Here is a 16917-nt window from a genome sequence, read left to right on the forward strand (position 1 = left end):
TTCTTTCCCGTGAACTTACCTAGCCATGTTATTTTCATGCTTAGGGTTAATCATTTTAGACAAGTTAACAATGAAGCTTGTAAAAACCGTCAATGAAGCTTGTGAAAAAATATATGTGCATTTGTATTTTTGTAAAAAAGAGTATGTTGCGATTTTTGTTAAAACATATATGTACCTTGCTATTTTTGTTACAACTTATTTGTAAGCTGCTATTTCTTATAAAAATGTAAGTACGTTGCTATTTCTATGAATAAATATAAGTACGCTTCTATTTCCGTTGAAAATCTAAACTATTAGAGAATTTCACTATCCAATCTACAACCCCCTACCCCCCCCCCCCCTATTGGAGCCCCCTCAACGTTTTATCGATTTTGTAAACTTCAAAAACAAGATTCTTTTCCTTCACTAAATCTGGCATATCCACTTGTATAAACCATGTTTAGCTCTATCTTTCCAACAAATTTTCATCATCCAGTGAGGCATCATCAACCATATGTTGGAGAAAGTTGGAAGTTTTAATGTCATTTATTGGCGTCCCTATAATCTTTTGTGCTCATGGTGACATTTTCTGTATTGGCTAGTGAGGCTTAGTTGACATCTTTATCCATGGTGGATCCTCATGGTGTTCTATTGACTTGCATAATTTTCTGAAATTAAGTTTGGTGTTTTATTGACTCCCTTCTCATTTTGAGAGTGGCTGCTGCTGGTGCTTTTTTTTTTTTTTCTGGATGATCGAGGCTTCAATGGACATTTCATTTCTTCATTGGTTTTGTTTGGTGCTTCCCCATGTGTGCACTGCTATTATCAGCATGATGGAGTTAAAGTTTCCAAACCTACATATTAGGGAGGAACCGGATAACAGAAATTACAAAGATACAAGAGCAATAAATTAATTAAGGCATTATAGCAAACACCTGGTGGACAATTAAAAATTGTTTTACATGAACTTGAAAAAATTTCATAATATACGTAGAAATCAATAGTTAAACATGAAATCCAGTGTTCCCCGGCTACGCTAGCTTTGGAGATCGATTTAAGAATGATTTTATTTTGTGAGAAAATTAGAATCTCGAGGAATAAGGGTCGAATGATTATTTCGTTTAGAACACGTGCAATTGATGGGGTGTTTGGTTAATCTTTTTGGGAGCCAAAAGTCCTTTTGGCAAAAGTTATAAAAAGTCAGGATTTCCTGACTTTTCCAAAAAGTCAGTTTTTCTTATATCAAAAATCCAAAAGTTGTTTTTAAAATGCTTTTACCAAACATCTTTTGTATTTTATCTTTTTCAAAAAAACCGTTGGGCTCTCAAAAATAAGCCAAACACCCTTGAGAACGAATTGTTTGTCTTCACCAATTTGTAAATGATATCGAACTCAAATATTTGTTACCTGTCACAGAAATTCAGAGAACTCGGAGGGGAAGAAGACCGAATTGAGAAGGATACATACCGTGCCATAGTGGAAAGAGTTAAGGATATATTAGTAACATCATATATAATTTTGAATTTTAAATAAGGTTTTTAATATTATATTAGTTTAATTTTAATTGAAAAATGAGTTTGGATATATAAGTAAATATTATAGTTTTGGAATGATATATAGGTAATTTTAAAATTTATAAGGATATTTACGTAAAATTTAGAAGAACATATATTAAAATTTCCCAAAAAGATATACCTAAAGATAAAAAAAAAAAAAAAACCAAGCAAGAGTCTGAATGTCTATTAAATAATTTAGAGCCGGCGAGGCGGTAGAACGGAAGTTTCGAGAAAGCGCCGGGCAAAGAGAGGTAAACGATGACGAACGCCGCGCAAATTCCGACGAGCTTCGGCCATGAACTTCGAGCATGTCTTCGTTGCCGCCTGGTGAAAACGTACGATCAGGTTCGCTACGCATTTCCCGTAACATCGCTGATCTAGTAGCCCTAAAATTCAAACTAGGGTTTTGTATTATCGATTTTGGTTTGTTTTGAGGTTAACCGTTTCTAGTTTGTAATTTTGTTGTGTGTGTGTGTATATGAGTTAGTTGTTTGGTGATTACTTTAGCCGTTTGGATGTTTTGAGTTGTAGTTTCGAGAATCAGGATGTGAAAACTGTAGTTTCTTCAAGATGGAGGAGGATCACGAACGTGTCGCTGATTGCACCACCCCTAATTTTACCGGGTAATGATTTACACCCTAAAAAAGCAATAGACTCCTGTGAATAACAGAAAATCATCATCATAGGTCGTCGAAAGGCTATACAGATTTTGTCTGTGACTGTGGATTTAGTTATTTGTTTTAGAACACGATACATGATATCTGTTTTGACTTGTGCAAACATCAGTTAATTGGGAAAGGATACCATAGCTTAGCTCACACAGACACAGATCCAATAAAGCAGATAATCTAGCAGTGTTTTGGATTGAGGCAAGATACACGGTTTCTTTATCTATTGGGAATGGGGTGGTGAAAAGATATAATGAAATGACACCATTCTTTGATTATGTTAAAATACTAGACTATAGGCTATATAGCTCTAGATGGAGTTTATCCTTCCTCCATGGTTTTTGTTACTAAATCAGTAAATGTGAATGTTCCCTTTTGCTGTAGGATTATCTCGGTAATGGATCCTGCCAGAAGTTGGGCTGCTAGGTGGCTTCGAATTGGTAAATAAATATCATTTATTGTCTCCAATCCATAGTCCATACACTTGTGTTAAACGGCATGAAGAAGAGTTTATTATGCTATCTCATAAGAAATTTTTTTTTATTTCTGGTTTGCAGGCAAATATGTTCCTGGTTGCTACACACTTGCAGTCTCAGAAGCCCTGTCGGAGGATCTGCAGGTTCTTGGCTTTTACCAAATTCAAAATATATTATATTATATATGTCACATGCAAATGTACATTCATTGATTTGTTTCTTATAGCATCCTACTTTCATTGTACTTTGAAAACTCTACTAACTACATTATTGCACTTCAAAAAATCAGCCTCATGAAAACGCAAATACAAAACAATTTTCATTGCTATAAATATAATTGGATGGAGTATTCAGTATAATGTTCTAATAAGAAAAAAAAAATTTGAAAGTACAATGCTATATTGAGCATAATTCATATAGGTTTTTTTTTTTTTTTTTTTTTTTTTTTTTTTTTTTTTTTGAAGGTAGGATGTTATGATGACAAAAAAATAAATGAAAGCATATAGCTATTTCTTGCTCTATGGTCCATACACACACATAACTATTTGGTTTTGTTTTTTTTCCAGGCTCTCTGTGAGGAAGAGCGGGTGCAATATCATCCACCAAAACGTGTATGAATATATATATTTCTATGTAAGACAGAATTCATAGTTGTAACTGTTTGGTATAAAAAACTAGAAGATTCCTTTAGGAGACTTACTTTTTGCTGTATGGGAGATTTTGATTTATTTAGATTCCGTCTTCTCCATATTTGTCTCTTCTTTTTTCATGTACAAATTTCTCAATGGGTTGGTTATGCCGTCCAAGAAAATCATCATTTTTTTTTTTTGGTGTTCTAGTAATGACAAATTTGTTGTATTTGGTTTTAAATACTTATAAAAATATTTAAATTAGACAAAAAATTACATAAATGGTCCTTGTGCTTGGCAAAACATACCAAGTTTGATCCTTGCGATGGATTTATTGCAAAGATGGTCTCTATGTTTGAAATTCTTTACACCAAGGGTTCTTATGACTTAACTCTGTTACATTTATTTATATTTTATTTTATTTTTTAATGGTTATAATTAAATGATAAAATTACATATATGGTATTTGTGGCTTACAAAAATTGCATAAATGGTCGTTTTTCCTCGTACCTGTCATTTTTCAACCGTTAGGAATATCATGTGTCTCACATGTGGGGGGTAGTTTGGCCTTTTCATTTTTGGCTGTCATTTAATGCTACTTAGACTTATTGTAATTAACCCTTAAACAAACACACCTTAAGAAGCCCTTTTTTGTCTCCACTCTATTTTGATTGCTATTAGAATACAACGAAGTACATATTCAAATCCTGGCACCACTCAGCCTTTGTGACCATGGAGGTTCGCTTACAATGATTCCAGAACATGAGACAAAGTCTCATGTTTACAACGGGGGATTAGTCGGTGCGCAAAAGCTGATTCGGAAACCCTCGTTAGGGAAGTTTCCTTTCATAAAAAAAAAAGAATACAACAACGTAAGGGAAATCCTTAATTCTTGCAATCTTGTTTATGAAATTAGGGTTTTGCTGTAGGCCTCGTACTTTGTACGTGGAATCTATGTGGTCCTCATATGATTTAATCGGGCATTGAAAAATATTATAGCAATATGTTGTTTTTATTTTATTTATTTATTTATTTATTTTGGGTATGTATACTGATCAAATTGGTGTGTTTTTATCAGATGGTTCCAATACTTTATTCACTTTAAAGATACATCATGGTGGGTTTTTTTTACCAAGTATCCAGGAAGAAAGTACATTGAATGAAGGCTGTCATACTTCGACTTTGTTGTCACTTATGTTTTTTGTGTTCATGATCTAAACGACATAATTCGAAGGATATGGTGTGTCGAGGACTCCAGAATGTACGACCAATACCATTATAGAATTCCTAATCTAAACTTAGATTTTGGATTGAAGGCTATAGGAAATGATCAAAGCGTCCTTTTTATGACTCAATACCACCCCCCCCCCCCATAGTTGTTAATTTGTATGTTAAACAAATCATAACTGGAGTTCCAACTTATTTCATGTCCCTCACCAAAGTTGTTATTGAGCAACTGGATGATGAACCTTCTCCCGAACTCAATAGGTTACGCCTAAGAAGAAGGAAACTGGTTCTTGTAGTAAAAAATTGGACATTAGTGTCCGACTCAATGAGTCATCTAATTCAGACACATAAAAGATAGGGTATATTTTTTCCCAATCCCTAGTTCCTTTTGCGAAGGAATGCATGTTAAGGAAACGTAATGAGAAGAGTGAAAATGAAAAGGATGAAGCCTATTATTTGCAGAAGATAAAGGAGCTTCGGAAAAAGAAAGCGTCAAATGCGAACCCGGCGTTGATTGTGTAGGAAGGAAGTGATAGGAAATGATCAAAGCGTCCTTTTTATGACTCAATACCCCCCCCCCCCCCCCCATAGTTCTTAATTTGTATGTTAAACATATCATAACTGGAGTTCCAACTTATTTCATGTCCCTCACCAAAGTTGTTATTGAGCAACTGGATGATGAACCTTCTCCCGAACTCAATAGGTTACGCCTAAGAAGAAGGAAACTGGTTCTTGTAGTAAAAAATTGGACATTAGTGTCCGACTCAATGAGTCATCTAATTCAGACACATAAAAGATAGGGTATATTTTTTCCCAATCCCTAGTTCCTTTTGCGAAGGAATGCATGTTAAGGAAACGTAATGAGAAGAGTGAAAATGAAAAGGATGAAGCCTATTATTTGCAGAAGATAAAGGAGCTTCGGAAAAAGAAAGCGTCAAATGCGAACCCGGCGTTGATTGTGTAGGAAGGAAGTGATGATAATGGAAGATTTGAGGTATGGTCTACAGACTCTGAGGATGATGAAGTCAGAAAACCCACACATGGCAGGTGCTTTGTTGCAAAGTCAAAATTGCAGGGATATGAAGGTAAATGTGTGATGGTTCAGAACGGAGCTTCGGAACAAAAGGGTTATGCTACTAATGGTGGTTGAGCTTCCGGAAGCTGTTTTGCTGCGAAGATCATTTCAGAGCAGGTGAAAGAATGCGAGAAGGTGGTTCATAAGGTGAAAGAATACTTTATCTCTTAATATTCCTGTCTCTCGCTATGATTCTGAATTAGACGATTTAAAATATATTGTTTCTAATTTTAGTGATAGTTTAAAACGAACTTGTCTTAGTAATTCTAACCTAACTGATCAACTTAACAGGGAAACATTTAATAGTGAAGAGAGAAGATTAAGAATAGAGGCTTTGGAGTTAGAGCTCACTAGATCACGTGATGATGCCATTTATCTCAAGAGACATAGTCGTGTACTTATGAAACAGAGGAATATTTTGTGTTTGATTGCTAAGTGTTTATATTTTAATATTACTCAATTGCATTTAGATTGTGAAATAAGGAAAGGTATGCACAAAATGATTTTACCCTTTCTTGAATTGAAAGAGGATGAAATTGATGCTGACTGTTATAAATGCGAATCAATTGTTTATTCCGAAGAAGTTTTTGATGCTCACAGGGTTGGACTTGAGAAAATAGAAGAATACATTCAGTCCAAATAACACAAAATGATGTTGAAAAAGATTTTAACTGAAAAAGATAAGGAATAAATCAAATTGACTTCCATACAGAAGTATGACTTATTATGCCAAAAGTTGAATTCGAAAAATACTCTTGATCCTGGGAATATTTCTGAGTTTGATGAAAGCAAAATGAGTTAGATTTCTGTAGAGGATGAAGTCGACTGTTCAGCTTTTGTACAAAATTTTGACGAACCTAAAAAAAATTTAATTTTTGAAAATTCAGTTGAATTTGTTAGAATTGTTGAAAATAAAAATTCAAAGGTTTTAAAAGAAAACGCAATAACTTTTCTAAAGGTCAAAACAGTTCCAAATCAAGTGATCGTAACAAAAAGACTAGACAAAACTAATACCTTTGAACTAACGTCCTTAGTTGACACTAATCATTGCAAAAGGCTATGACGAATTCTTCTGGTCCACGGCAATTGACAACGCGGATGAAACAAAAGGTCTTTCGGAATTGACTTCCTGGAAAACAAAATGGAAATATGTTTCTGAACCGTTGAACCGTGTAAACCATAGTTACGGAACAACTGGACCGAGGGGCACAAAAGATGTTCCCAGTGAAACATCTTCTGAACAACAAAAAACACAAATTAGAAAAGAGAAACCAAAAGCTAACATTCACAAATCAGCTGAAGAGTTGATTGCTAAAAAAAGAATCTTGAATGCTAGATATAGGAAGAATTTAAAAGAAAGAAAACGTTCTTGGGAGAATAAGAATCTCAATCAAGATTCTGTCAATACCGAACGATCTTCCAATCAAAAAGTGTTTTCTTCTCCTATTCCAAAACCAAAGCCAAATTTTTCTCCAAAGTCACCAATTTCGAAACCATTTGAAAAGCCAAAATCAAAGTGTTCTCCAAAAACACCATTTTCAAAACCTTTAAATAATTCAAAAGATATTAAGGGTAAAATCAAAGTTGTTTCGGAACCAGAGATCATTCTCAAGGAATACGAAGCTAACTTGAAAAGAGAAGAAAAAAAGTTTGTGAAGAAAATGGCTCCAAAACTCAAGGAAAATATTCAACGAAAATCTCCTTTTGCTGAAGTTAATCTTTGTGATCACAAAACCGAAGTTTTCATTATTGAAAAAGGGAAGAATCACGTTTTGAAAAGAAAATCTTTTTGGGTAGACAAAACTAACAAATTTTACCATCCAAAATAAATCCTCACAAGGACCCAAGATGGTTTGGGTTCCTAAATCTCTCTAATTTTTGCAGGTTATGCATGACGAACAGTACGATTCAAAATGGTATATCGACAACGGCTGTTCTCGTCACATGACTAGTAGAATGGAAGAATTAAGAGAGTTTAGATTGTTATCGGATGGCGGTAGAGTGAAGTTTGGAAATAACACTACTGGTGAAATTAAAGGCTATGTAATGATTACAAACGACTAATTCTCCATTCGAAAGGTAGCATACGTTGAGGGACTACAACACAATCTGATAAGTGTTTCGTAGTTGGTTATTGGTACAGGTTTAAAGGTATCGTTCGATGATGAAGGTTCAGAGAACATTGAAAAGAAATCTAAGGCAATACTTATGAAATCTAAAAGAAAAGTAGAGATGTATCCACTGAACTTGAATCCAATTACAAGAAAACCATCCATTTGCTTGCTTACAAAAGCATCTTTGGATGACAGTTGGCTATGGCATAGAAGGCTTTCCCGTCTGAACTTCAAGGATATTAACAAGCTAGTGATTGGTGATTTGGTATGTGGTCTACCTCTTCTGAAATTCGAGAAGGAACATTTGTGCACTGCATGTGAGCTCGGAAAGCAAAGTAAAAAAAGTCACTCTTCAATAATTAATACCAAGATTATTGAACCACTTGAATTGATGCATACTGATTTATGTCGACCATCTGCTATTGAAATCATCGGCAATAACAAGTACATTCTAGTTATTGTTGATAACTATTATAGATTTACGTGGGTGTTTTTTCTTAAACAGAAATACGAAGCAACGCAGAATCTGATAAGGCTTTATCGAGTAGGTCGAGCTTCAACTACGAAAGCCCGTTCGGAAAATACGCAGTGACAACGGTTCAGAATTCAAAAACCAAGTGTTTGAAGAATTCTTAACTGGAAAATAAATTGCTCACAATTTCTCATCTCCCTACACTCCACATCAGAATGGTGTCGTTGAAAGGCGAAACCGCTCTCTTTGCGAAGCTGCAAGGACGATGTTATCATTTGCGAATTTTCCACTCTAATTCTAGGCTGACGCTATCGCAACTGCTTGTTTCACACAGAACCGTTCCCTTATTAACAAAAGATTTCTCATTACTCCTTACGAAATCTTGAAATAGGAAACCGGATGTTAAATTCTTTCATGTGTTTGGCTCCAGGTGCTTAATATTCAATTCCAAAGAACGTCGGACCAAATTCAATGTGAAAGCTGACGAAGGAATATTTATGGGTTATTTTTTATCTTTAAAAGCATATAGGGTTCTGAACAAGAAATCAAGAAATATTGAAGAAACCTATTATGTCACCTTCGATGAGAACTACATGCAAAATTTTCAAAAAGAAGATTGTCAGTCCGGGGAAATCTTTCCGTTAACAAAATCCATGACGATTCCTCTCATGAACCTATATAAGAAATTTATGAATTTGTTTGATGAATCCAAAAAAGCCATTTATTCAGAATCGAAGGCAAAAGATAATAAGGAAGATGAATTGAAGAAAATCATTGACGAGGCTGCTAAAGATATTAGGTCAGAGCCACCAATTCCGAATGCTTCTAAATTCCACCTCAGCCACAACCTACTGGTGCTCCTATCGAGGGGGAGAGTTCTTCTTCCGACTCCAATGCTGATACACCTATTCAACGGTAGAATTCCAATCCAGGAGTAAATGATGATATGCCACTCCAAGGAGAGAATCCGATTCCAGATGACGGACCACATGCAAACTTCCAGGGGGAGAATGAAAACAATGATTCTGATGTACAATCGGAATTTAAGGAAGTTCTTCCTGAAATCAATCCAACATATGATTTGAACTATCCTCCCATGACAAAGTGGACCAAAGATCATCCAAAATCTCAAGTGATCGAAGACTCATCTTTCAGAGTTCTTACAAGGGCTCAACAAAAGAACAAACTGCATTATTTCAAAAATGAAAATTTGCATGTTTAATTCTTTCATTTCTAAAATTAAGCCTAAAATTTTGAAAATTGCTCTTGATCATGCGGATTGGGTGCAAGCAATGCAGGAAGAACTCAATGAATTTGAGCGTAATAAAGTATAGAGGTTAATTCCAACTGTGAAGGACTCATCAGTGGTCAGATTAAAATGGGTATTCCGGAATAAATTGGATAAGGAAGGAAACATGATTTGGAACAAGGCATGATTAGTTATGAAAGGTTACAGTCAGGAGGAAGGTATAGACTATGAAGAGACGTTCACACTGGTTGCATGGCTGGAATATGTTCGGATTTTCCTTGCATATGTCGCTCACAAAAATTTTGAAGTTTATCAAATGGATGTGAAGTGTGCGTTTCTAAATGGTGAACTTGAGGAGATGGTCTATGTGGAGCAGCCACCAGGTTTTGTTAATGAAAAATTTCCAAATCATTGTTATATTCTGGACAAGGATGTGTATGGTCTGAAACAAGCACCTCGTGTATGGTATGAAACCCTTACTCGATTTCTGAAACAATCAAAATTTAAACAAGGTTCAGGTGACCCAACCTTCATTCATAAGAAAGATGGTGACCATCTAATGATTGTTCAAATTTATGTTGATGACATCATTTTCGGATCCACAAATCCTAAATTAACACCTGTTTTCCGAAATTGATGGAAACTAAATTTGAAATGAGCTCAATGAGTCCTATTAACTTTTTCCTTGGTTTAAACATTAGACAGAGTTCCGAAGGCATTTTTATCAACCGAGAAGCCTACACGAAGACCTTGCTAGCAAAATTTGGTATGGTGGGTGATTCCAAGGTCAAGGTTCCTATGGCATTCGGAACAAAACTTACTCCATCCTTGGACAATCCAACAATAGATCTGATATTATTTCGGCAGATGATTGGATCATTAATGTAGTAACATCAAGTCAGACTGATATTATGTTTGCTGTATGTTATTGTGCAAGGTTTCAGGCGAATCCACATGAACCACGTATGATTGCTATGAAGAACACATTCTGATACCTTAAAAGGACAACCTCTCTCGAAATTTGGTATCCTTCAAACTCCGGGTTCTTTGTGCAAGCATATTCCGATGCTGACCTTGGTGGATGCGGTCTTGATAGTAAAAGTACAATTGGAGGATGTCAGTTTCTTGATGGCAAACTAGTTAGTTGGCAATCTAAGAAGCAAACATGTGTCTCTTTATTCACTGCTGAAGCTGAGTATATCGCAGCTACATCGTGCACTTCACAAGTAGTATGGATTCAAAATCAACTTAAGGATTATGGAATAAATATGAAGAGAATCCATATGTACTGTGATTTAGAAAATGCAATCAGAATCTTTCATAATCCAAAATGCAACACTCAAAGACGAAGCATATAGCACTGAGATATCATTTCATTATTGATCACGTTGATGATAGAAATGTTGAAGTCCATTCCGTTAGATCATCTAATCAACTGGCTGATATCTTCACAAAAGCCTTACCTGAAACAACGTTCAATTGAATCTTATAAGGACTTGGAATGATTGAAGCAAACTCAATTCCGAAATCCACTAGTTCGTAATCGGAATTTACTGTTCACGTTCCGATGTTCCGATCTTTAGAGTCTACCATTCATCAAAGGTTTCAGAATGAGTTGTATCCTTTGTACATTAAGTTATTTCCGACTGGTTCTAAACTTCAGAATTTTTCGGAAGTCACTGTTCATTTGTGCTTCCGAATCTTTATTTCAGTTTTTATTTCTTTTTCAGAAAATCCAAAATAACAAAAACATTTTCTTTGTTTTTGTTTTTATTTCTTTTTTAGAAAAAAATAAAAATAAGAAAAACATTTTCTTTGTTTTTTTTTATTTCTTTTTCAAAAACAAAAATCACAAAAATATTTTTATTTGTTTTTGCTTTATCTTTTTCGGAAAATTAAAAATACCAAAAATATTTTACTTTTGAGGAGCCAGGTACATATTCATTATTACCTCAATTCAGATTGATGGGGCAGGAATAATTTCGATTCTATGCACTAGCTAAGTGTCCCTAGAAGCATGTTGTTGCATGTTGACCCAAGCCTCTGAGACTTTATGTTTGAAGCATTAATCAAACTTTCACTCCAATTGTTTATTCCCAATTAGGCTATCTCTTCACATAAGTCATTGAGCTACCTTACTCTTCCCATATTTAGTTAAGAGTTGACTTCTTTGTCATTTGTTTATCGCAGAGGTACACATTCTTCTTCGGAACCAACCTCAATTTTCTCCATCACATTTGCTTTCATAATCGTAACCCTTGATACTGTCAGAAATTACCACTGAGATTTATGTTAGGGTGCAAAGTCATGCTTGGATGTGGTGTTTTAGGCTTTCCTCTTTGTATGTGTAAATGGGTTGAGTCTTTCCTATAAATAGGAAGTGAGTGACTCCCATTATGTAAGAGAGTCCGTTTGGAGTGTTAGACTAGAGAGAGAAATTGTATACAAACCCATTTGTATAATCTTTCTAGATCTAATAAGAGCTTACAAAGATTTATTTACTCCTTGTGTTCTTGATTTTACATGATGATTCACTAGATCTTTCTAATTCCGCACATGCCATTATAATCAACACCACTACAATTGGTATCAGAGCGGGTGTTATTGATTTGATCAAGAATTGATCCTTGATGGCTATTTTGATTTGGTGATTCTTCATGTTCTTATTGATCTTCGTGTTTTGAGAGTGTTTTGTGTTCTAGAAATCGAATTTTTCTTTGATTTGATCCATAATTTGACTTTCTCTTTCTAGAAAACCCATTTGAAAACACTTTCTCTCTCTAGAAATCTTCAAGTTTTTGTAATCATGGTGAATTTGCCATACAATTCTTGGATTGTGATCGTTGAAGGTATCAAATACAAAGTCAATAAAGATCAATATTATGGGTTAGTGTTAAACAATATGATATATTGGGAAACTATGGTTTCTTATGGAGGATTGAAGGACGATCAAGGAAGATTGAAATTTCAACCACTTTGTGAGATCAAATGGTTGTCTGATATTACATGGACCATAACATCACGTAGTAGTGATAAGATTGGAGAAGAAAAATATTTGTTCAAAAAGAAATACGTTTCTCTTATTGAAGACCCAAATGATATTCGTGCTCTTAAGGTAGTTGAAGTCCTTGACAATGGAGTTCAACGTGATGTTCTTGATGTTCAAGAAAAAGGAGTTCAAGTTGATTCTCATGATGAAAAAGTTTTTTGCTCGATTGGAGTTCAAACCGATGATATGGTGTGTTCTTGTGATTCGTTTGAAGGAATGATTCCGTATCGGAAGCCGGTGATCCAAGAAATTCACAAGTATCAAACTCCAAAAGATTTGATTCAAACTCAAAATGTTCATATTGTTGAAAGTGGGTTTGTTCATGAGATCAAGTCTTCAAGATGCAAAAAGATGAGAAAGAAAAAGAAGAAGAAGATGAATCAGAAGAATAAGCGGGTTTACTCACAAAAATTGTCATATGTTGTGAAGCCAAAATCCGTGAAGCAAATTTGGGTTCCAAAGCAACAATCTCCAAGTGTTGCATTGAATTTGAAGTCAAAACCCAAATGTGTTGGTGGTTCTTTTGAAGATGTTCTTGGATCGTTGAAGAACACGAAGAACGAGTTATACATCTCGCATGGTGGGTGGTACAATGTTCGATTTGGAGATTTTCTTATTCCGACAAAAGAACCAACATCTTCCAAATTTGATTCGTTCGTTGAAAATGGATCTCGATTCGTCAAAAAGGTATCACAAATTCTCAAATGGATTCCAAAACATCCATGATTTCTATTCGTATTGAGTGTTTTTCATTTTTGACCGATTTGACTCATTGGATCAAAACCGTTTCAATCCCATTGATGATCCAATAAATTTTTTTAGATCAATTCTAACTAAAAACAAAATCAAATTTGCGTCTACTGTTCATTGATCCAAAATTCATCTGATCCTCATCGTGAGCCCAAATCGCGATCATACTGTTTATCAATCTTTCAGCCCCAAATGTGTTTAATCCATTAAAATTGTGTGAGCCCATTCCGTTGAAGTAGTTAATTCAATAACCTTGTTGCTGATCTCGTTCTTACAACACACACATCTCGTACTTGTACCATCGATTCATCATCTTCATAATCAATTGTTCTTGAGTTCTTAATCTCGTTTTCTCATTTTTTTTCTGATCGATGTTGAATGCTAATCTGAAAACGAGTCTCGATTTCATATGATTTGGAATATATTGAAATCAATTTTTTTACAAGTTTAAGTGAAGTAATTGTCAAATTGGTTCTTGATTTTGATGAACTTGTACAAAGAACACATGAATGTGATGAAGAACAATCGGATAATCATGTTTTGATCCACAATTTGTTGTTTGAATCATCAATTTCTTGTTTGTTGATTGTTGACTTCGAAAAGTCAAACTGTGAAAAAGTCAAAGTCGAGATTTAAGAGATGAATCGATGAATTAGAGGCCGAAATTTGTTAATACAGGTTGTATTTGGGATGAGGATGTCGAAATCAAGTTAAATTTGGGTTTAATTTTAAAAGTGATTGGGATTGTGTTCTTGATGTCGAACACAGTGAGTTCGTTCATGTTTGCTTCTTGAACATGATTTGAAAATCAAATGGCTATTTGGATAAAAAAAGGCTTGATGTCGAACACGTTTTATTTGGAAGATGGAGCCTTGAGGTTCGAATCATGGTTTGTATGTCGATTTCTGTGTTTCAAAGGCTATGAAATCGAAGGGTTGAATGATTAAATATTAATTTGGAGTCGATGGATCTGTGATAGTTTTGGAATGAAATGGAAAGATTTTGGAGTCGACATTTGAAGAATTGAATGATTTTGATATGCTATTGGTTCGATAGTTGACTGGAACCAAAAGAAATTTTGATGTCGATTGTTGATTCTTCAAACATGATTTCGCATTTGGTTAACTGGTTTGAAGGCCAAGAATATTCGCATCTGGGTCTCAATTAATTTCGCATATGAGGTTATATGGATTGGGGTTAAAAATGCGAAGGTGATTAAGGTTGAAATTCAGTTAGCATTTGGTTAAATTGGGTTAAGATGCGAAGTATTCTCATCCATGGTTCGCATCCATGTTTCAGGAATGTGCGAAGTACTGTGAAGTATTTCACTGTATAACTTGAATTGGGGAAGAAAACAAATAGTTTCGAAGTTGGCCCCTTATATTTTCACGAAATGGCAAAATTTGCCCAGTTTCGCAAGTTTGAAGAAAATGCAGAAATTTTCAAAATGAGTACCTACAGTTTTGGATTTTTGGCAACAAATACCCAACTTCGCATATGGGTAATAAAAGCTGGGAAATTGCAGAATTTTCAGTTCTGGTCCTTGCAGTTTGTGCGAATTTACGCTTTATGCCCGATTTCGCAAATGGGCTAGAGTTTCGCATATTTGACTGTTTTTGGCGCAACGGGTCCCTGCAAGTTTCAGAAAGTGACAATTTCTACCCGATTTTTGAAAAATCTTGCAACTTTCACTCAAAAAGTCAAAAATTTTCATAAATTGGAAAATTTTTGTGGCTTTTTCGTGATTGTTTTTCCGTGCAAGATTTTTGGTGATTCATTTTTGGTACACATCAAGGGGGAGTATCGTGAAGACTATTCCTCGGGCGCTTCTCATCCTTAGTGGGTTTTATAATCATTTTTTGATTATAAAAATGGGGAGAATGATGGGTGTTCGAAGCTTCTCGGATTTGTCGAATATTCATTTGCGGATTTGAAGACCGGTGTTACTTCGAGGGGGAGTTTGGTCTTGATCGCGCTAGCTCGTTGGAGATTAAAGCCGGACATCCAATCCTAACTTTGAGGGGGAGAATGTTAGGGTGCAAAGTCATGCTTGGATGTGGTGTTTTAGGCTTTCCTCTTTGTATGTGTAAATGGGTTGAGTCTTTCCTATAAATAGGAAGTGAGTGACTCCCATTATGTAAGAGAGTCCATTTGGGGTGTTAGACTAGAGAGAGACATTGTATACAAACCCATTTGTATAATCTTTCTAGATCTAATAAGAGCTTACATAGATTTATTTACTCCTTGTGTTCTTGATTTTACATGATGATTCACTAGATCTTTCTAGTTCCGCACATGCCATCATAATCAACACCACTACAGTTTATGGTTACACAACATCTACGTTTATGATCTTGAGATCGCTATAACCACGATTTTGAGTGCGACCCAAATCCGAAGCACATTTCTGAATTGACGGTGAACAATTACATGTTCTAGCTATTTTCACCAAGGAATTGATGTCTTAAACCTTTTTGGTTTGTACCATTATAGTTTGAAATCTCATTTTTCTTTTTGAGTGATCTTAATGAAATGGTCTCAACCCAAGACATTTCTGCCCAATTAGATCCATTTTTTTGGGGATTTCCGTTTTATCTAGTCACTTACAAAATATTCAAAGCATACTTGTTCTTATGGCTACGCTGGTCAACAAGTACTTCATTCAGGTTTTCAGACTTATGTTGAGTTCGGAATCTGGTTGGAGCTTAAGCCACCCACAGGGTAAGCACTCTCGAGTCTCTCTTGACTCAGAAGGATTGGCGTCTGACTTATGATGAGTTGTCACTCTATCCCAGGCTACTTTTATGTATATGAGAACGTTAAACGACGACTTTCTCTCTCCACTCATCACATGACGTATATAAGGGTTTTCAATGATTTGTTTTCTTTCACCACTCACACAATTTTCAAAACCCTCCAAGCAAAAACCCTTTGTCTCTCTACTATTCATCGTCTTCCTCAAAGCTACAATGGCAGGATCATCTGAAACCACTTCATTCGCTGATCAATCAACATTTTTCGTCATGCTGAATGTCAAGCCAAGTCAAAATCTCATACTCGATCTTGACTCTTCTCGCTACCACGAAGCCCTAAGGCTGATGATTGAGTGCTTAAGGTTCTCGCCACTGGCTCAAGCTCTAACCATGGTAGAATCTGTTCCTCTGGTCCATATTTCTAAGGAGTATTCTTTTGCTACTTACATTCAAGCTGATGGAGTCATTACCTTTGATGTATCTTTTCACAAGACCTCGATCACCAAAGCCCGTTTTTGTCAAATTTTAGGTCTTGCTACATCTGAAGGACTTGTGGATCCAGAATCAATTTCCAGTATTGCACTCATCGAGATGTTTCACCAAATGGGATACAATGGCGATATATCCCTCTTGTCAAAGTTCAGGAAGTCCTTTCTTCCCCCAATGTGGAACGGGCTCTTTACTCTCTTGTTTAAGAGCTTTTTTGAAAGAGTTTTTTGGATCTGACAACGCGAGTAAGCTATTCTATACTATTATGTATGGTCTCTACTACGGAATCAATCTCGATTATGGTTCGATTTTATGGACTCAACTTATTCAGAGTACAACTTCTACCACTCGCAATATTGAGATCTCATGTGCTCGATTTTGGTCCTTAGTGGTCAAACAAGCACTAAACCACTACAAGGTTCAACTGATGA

General features: G+C 35.4%; 1 protein-coding gene across 1 annotated transcript; it reads left to right on the forward strand.

The window, feature by feature from the left end:
• Positions 1–1702: 1702 nt before the first annotated feature.
• On the forward strand, positions 1703–3427 carry LOC111900560 (transcription elongation factor SPT4 homolog 1). The gene is made up of 5 exons (XM_023896438.3): positions 1703–1880; positions 2067–2158; positions 2588–2643; positions 2761–2822; positions 3246–3427. Exons 1-5 carry the CDS (start codon positions 1794–1796, stop codon positions 3294–3296), a joined length of 348 nt encoding a protein of 115 aa, XP_023752206.1. The 5' UTR covers positions 1703–1793; the 3' UTR covers positions 3297–3427.
• The last annotated feature ends 13490 nt before the right edge of the window (positions 3428–16917 follow it).

Source organism: Lactuca sativa, chromosome 1 (assembly GCF_002870075.4).
Source record: "Lactuca sativa cultivar Salinas chromosome 1, Lsat_Salinas_v11, whole genome shotgun sequence".
Taxonomy (NCBI): Eukaryota; Viridiplantae; Streptophyta; class Magnoliopsida; order Asterales; family Asteraceae; genus Lactuca; species Lactuca sativa.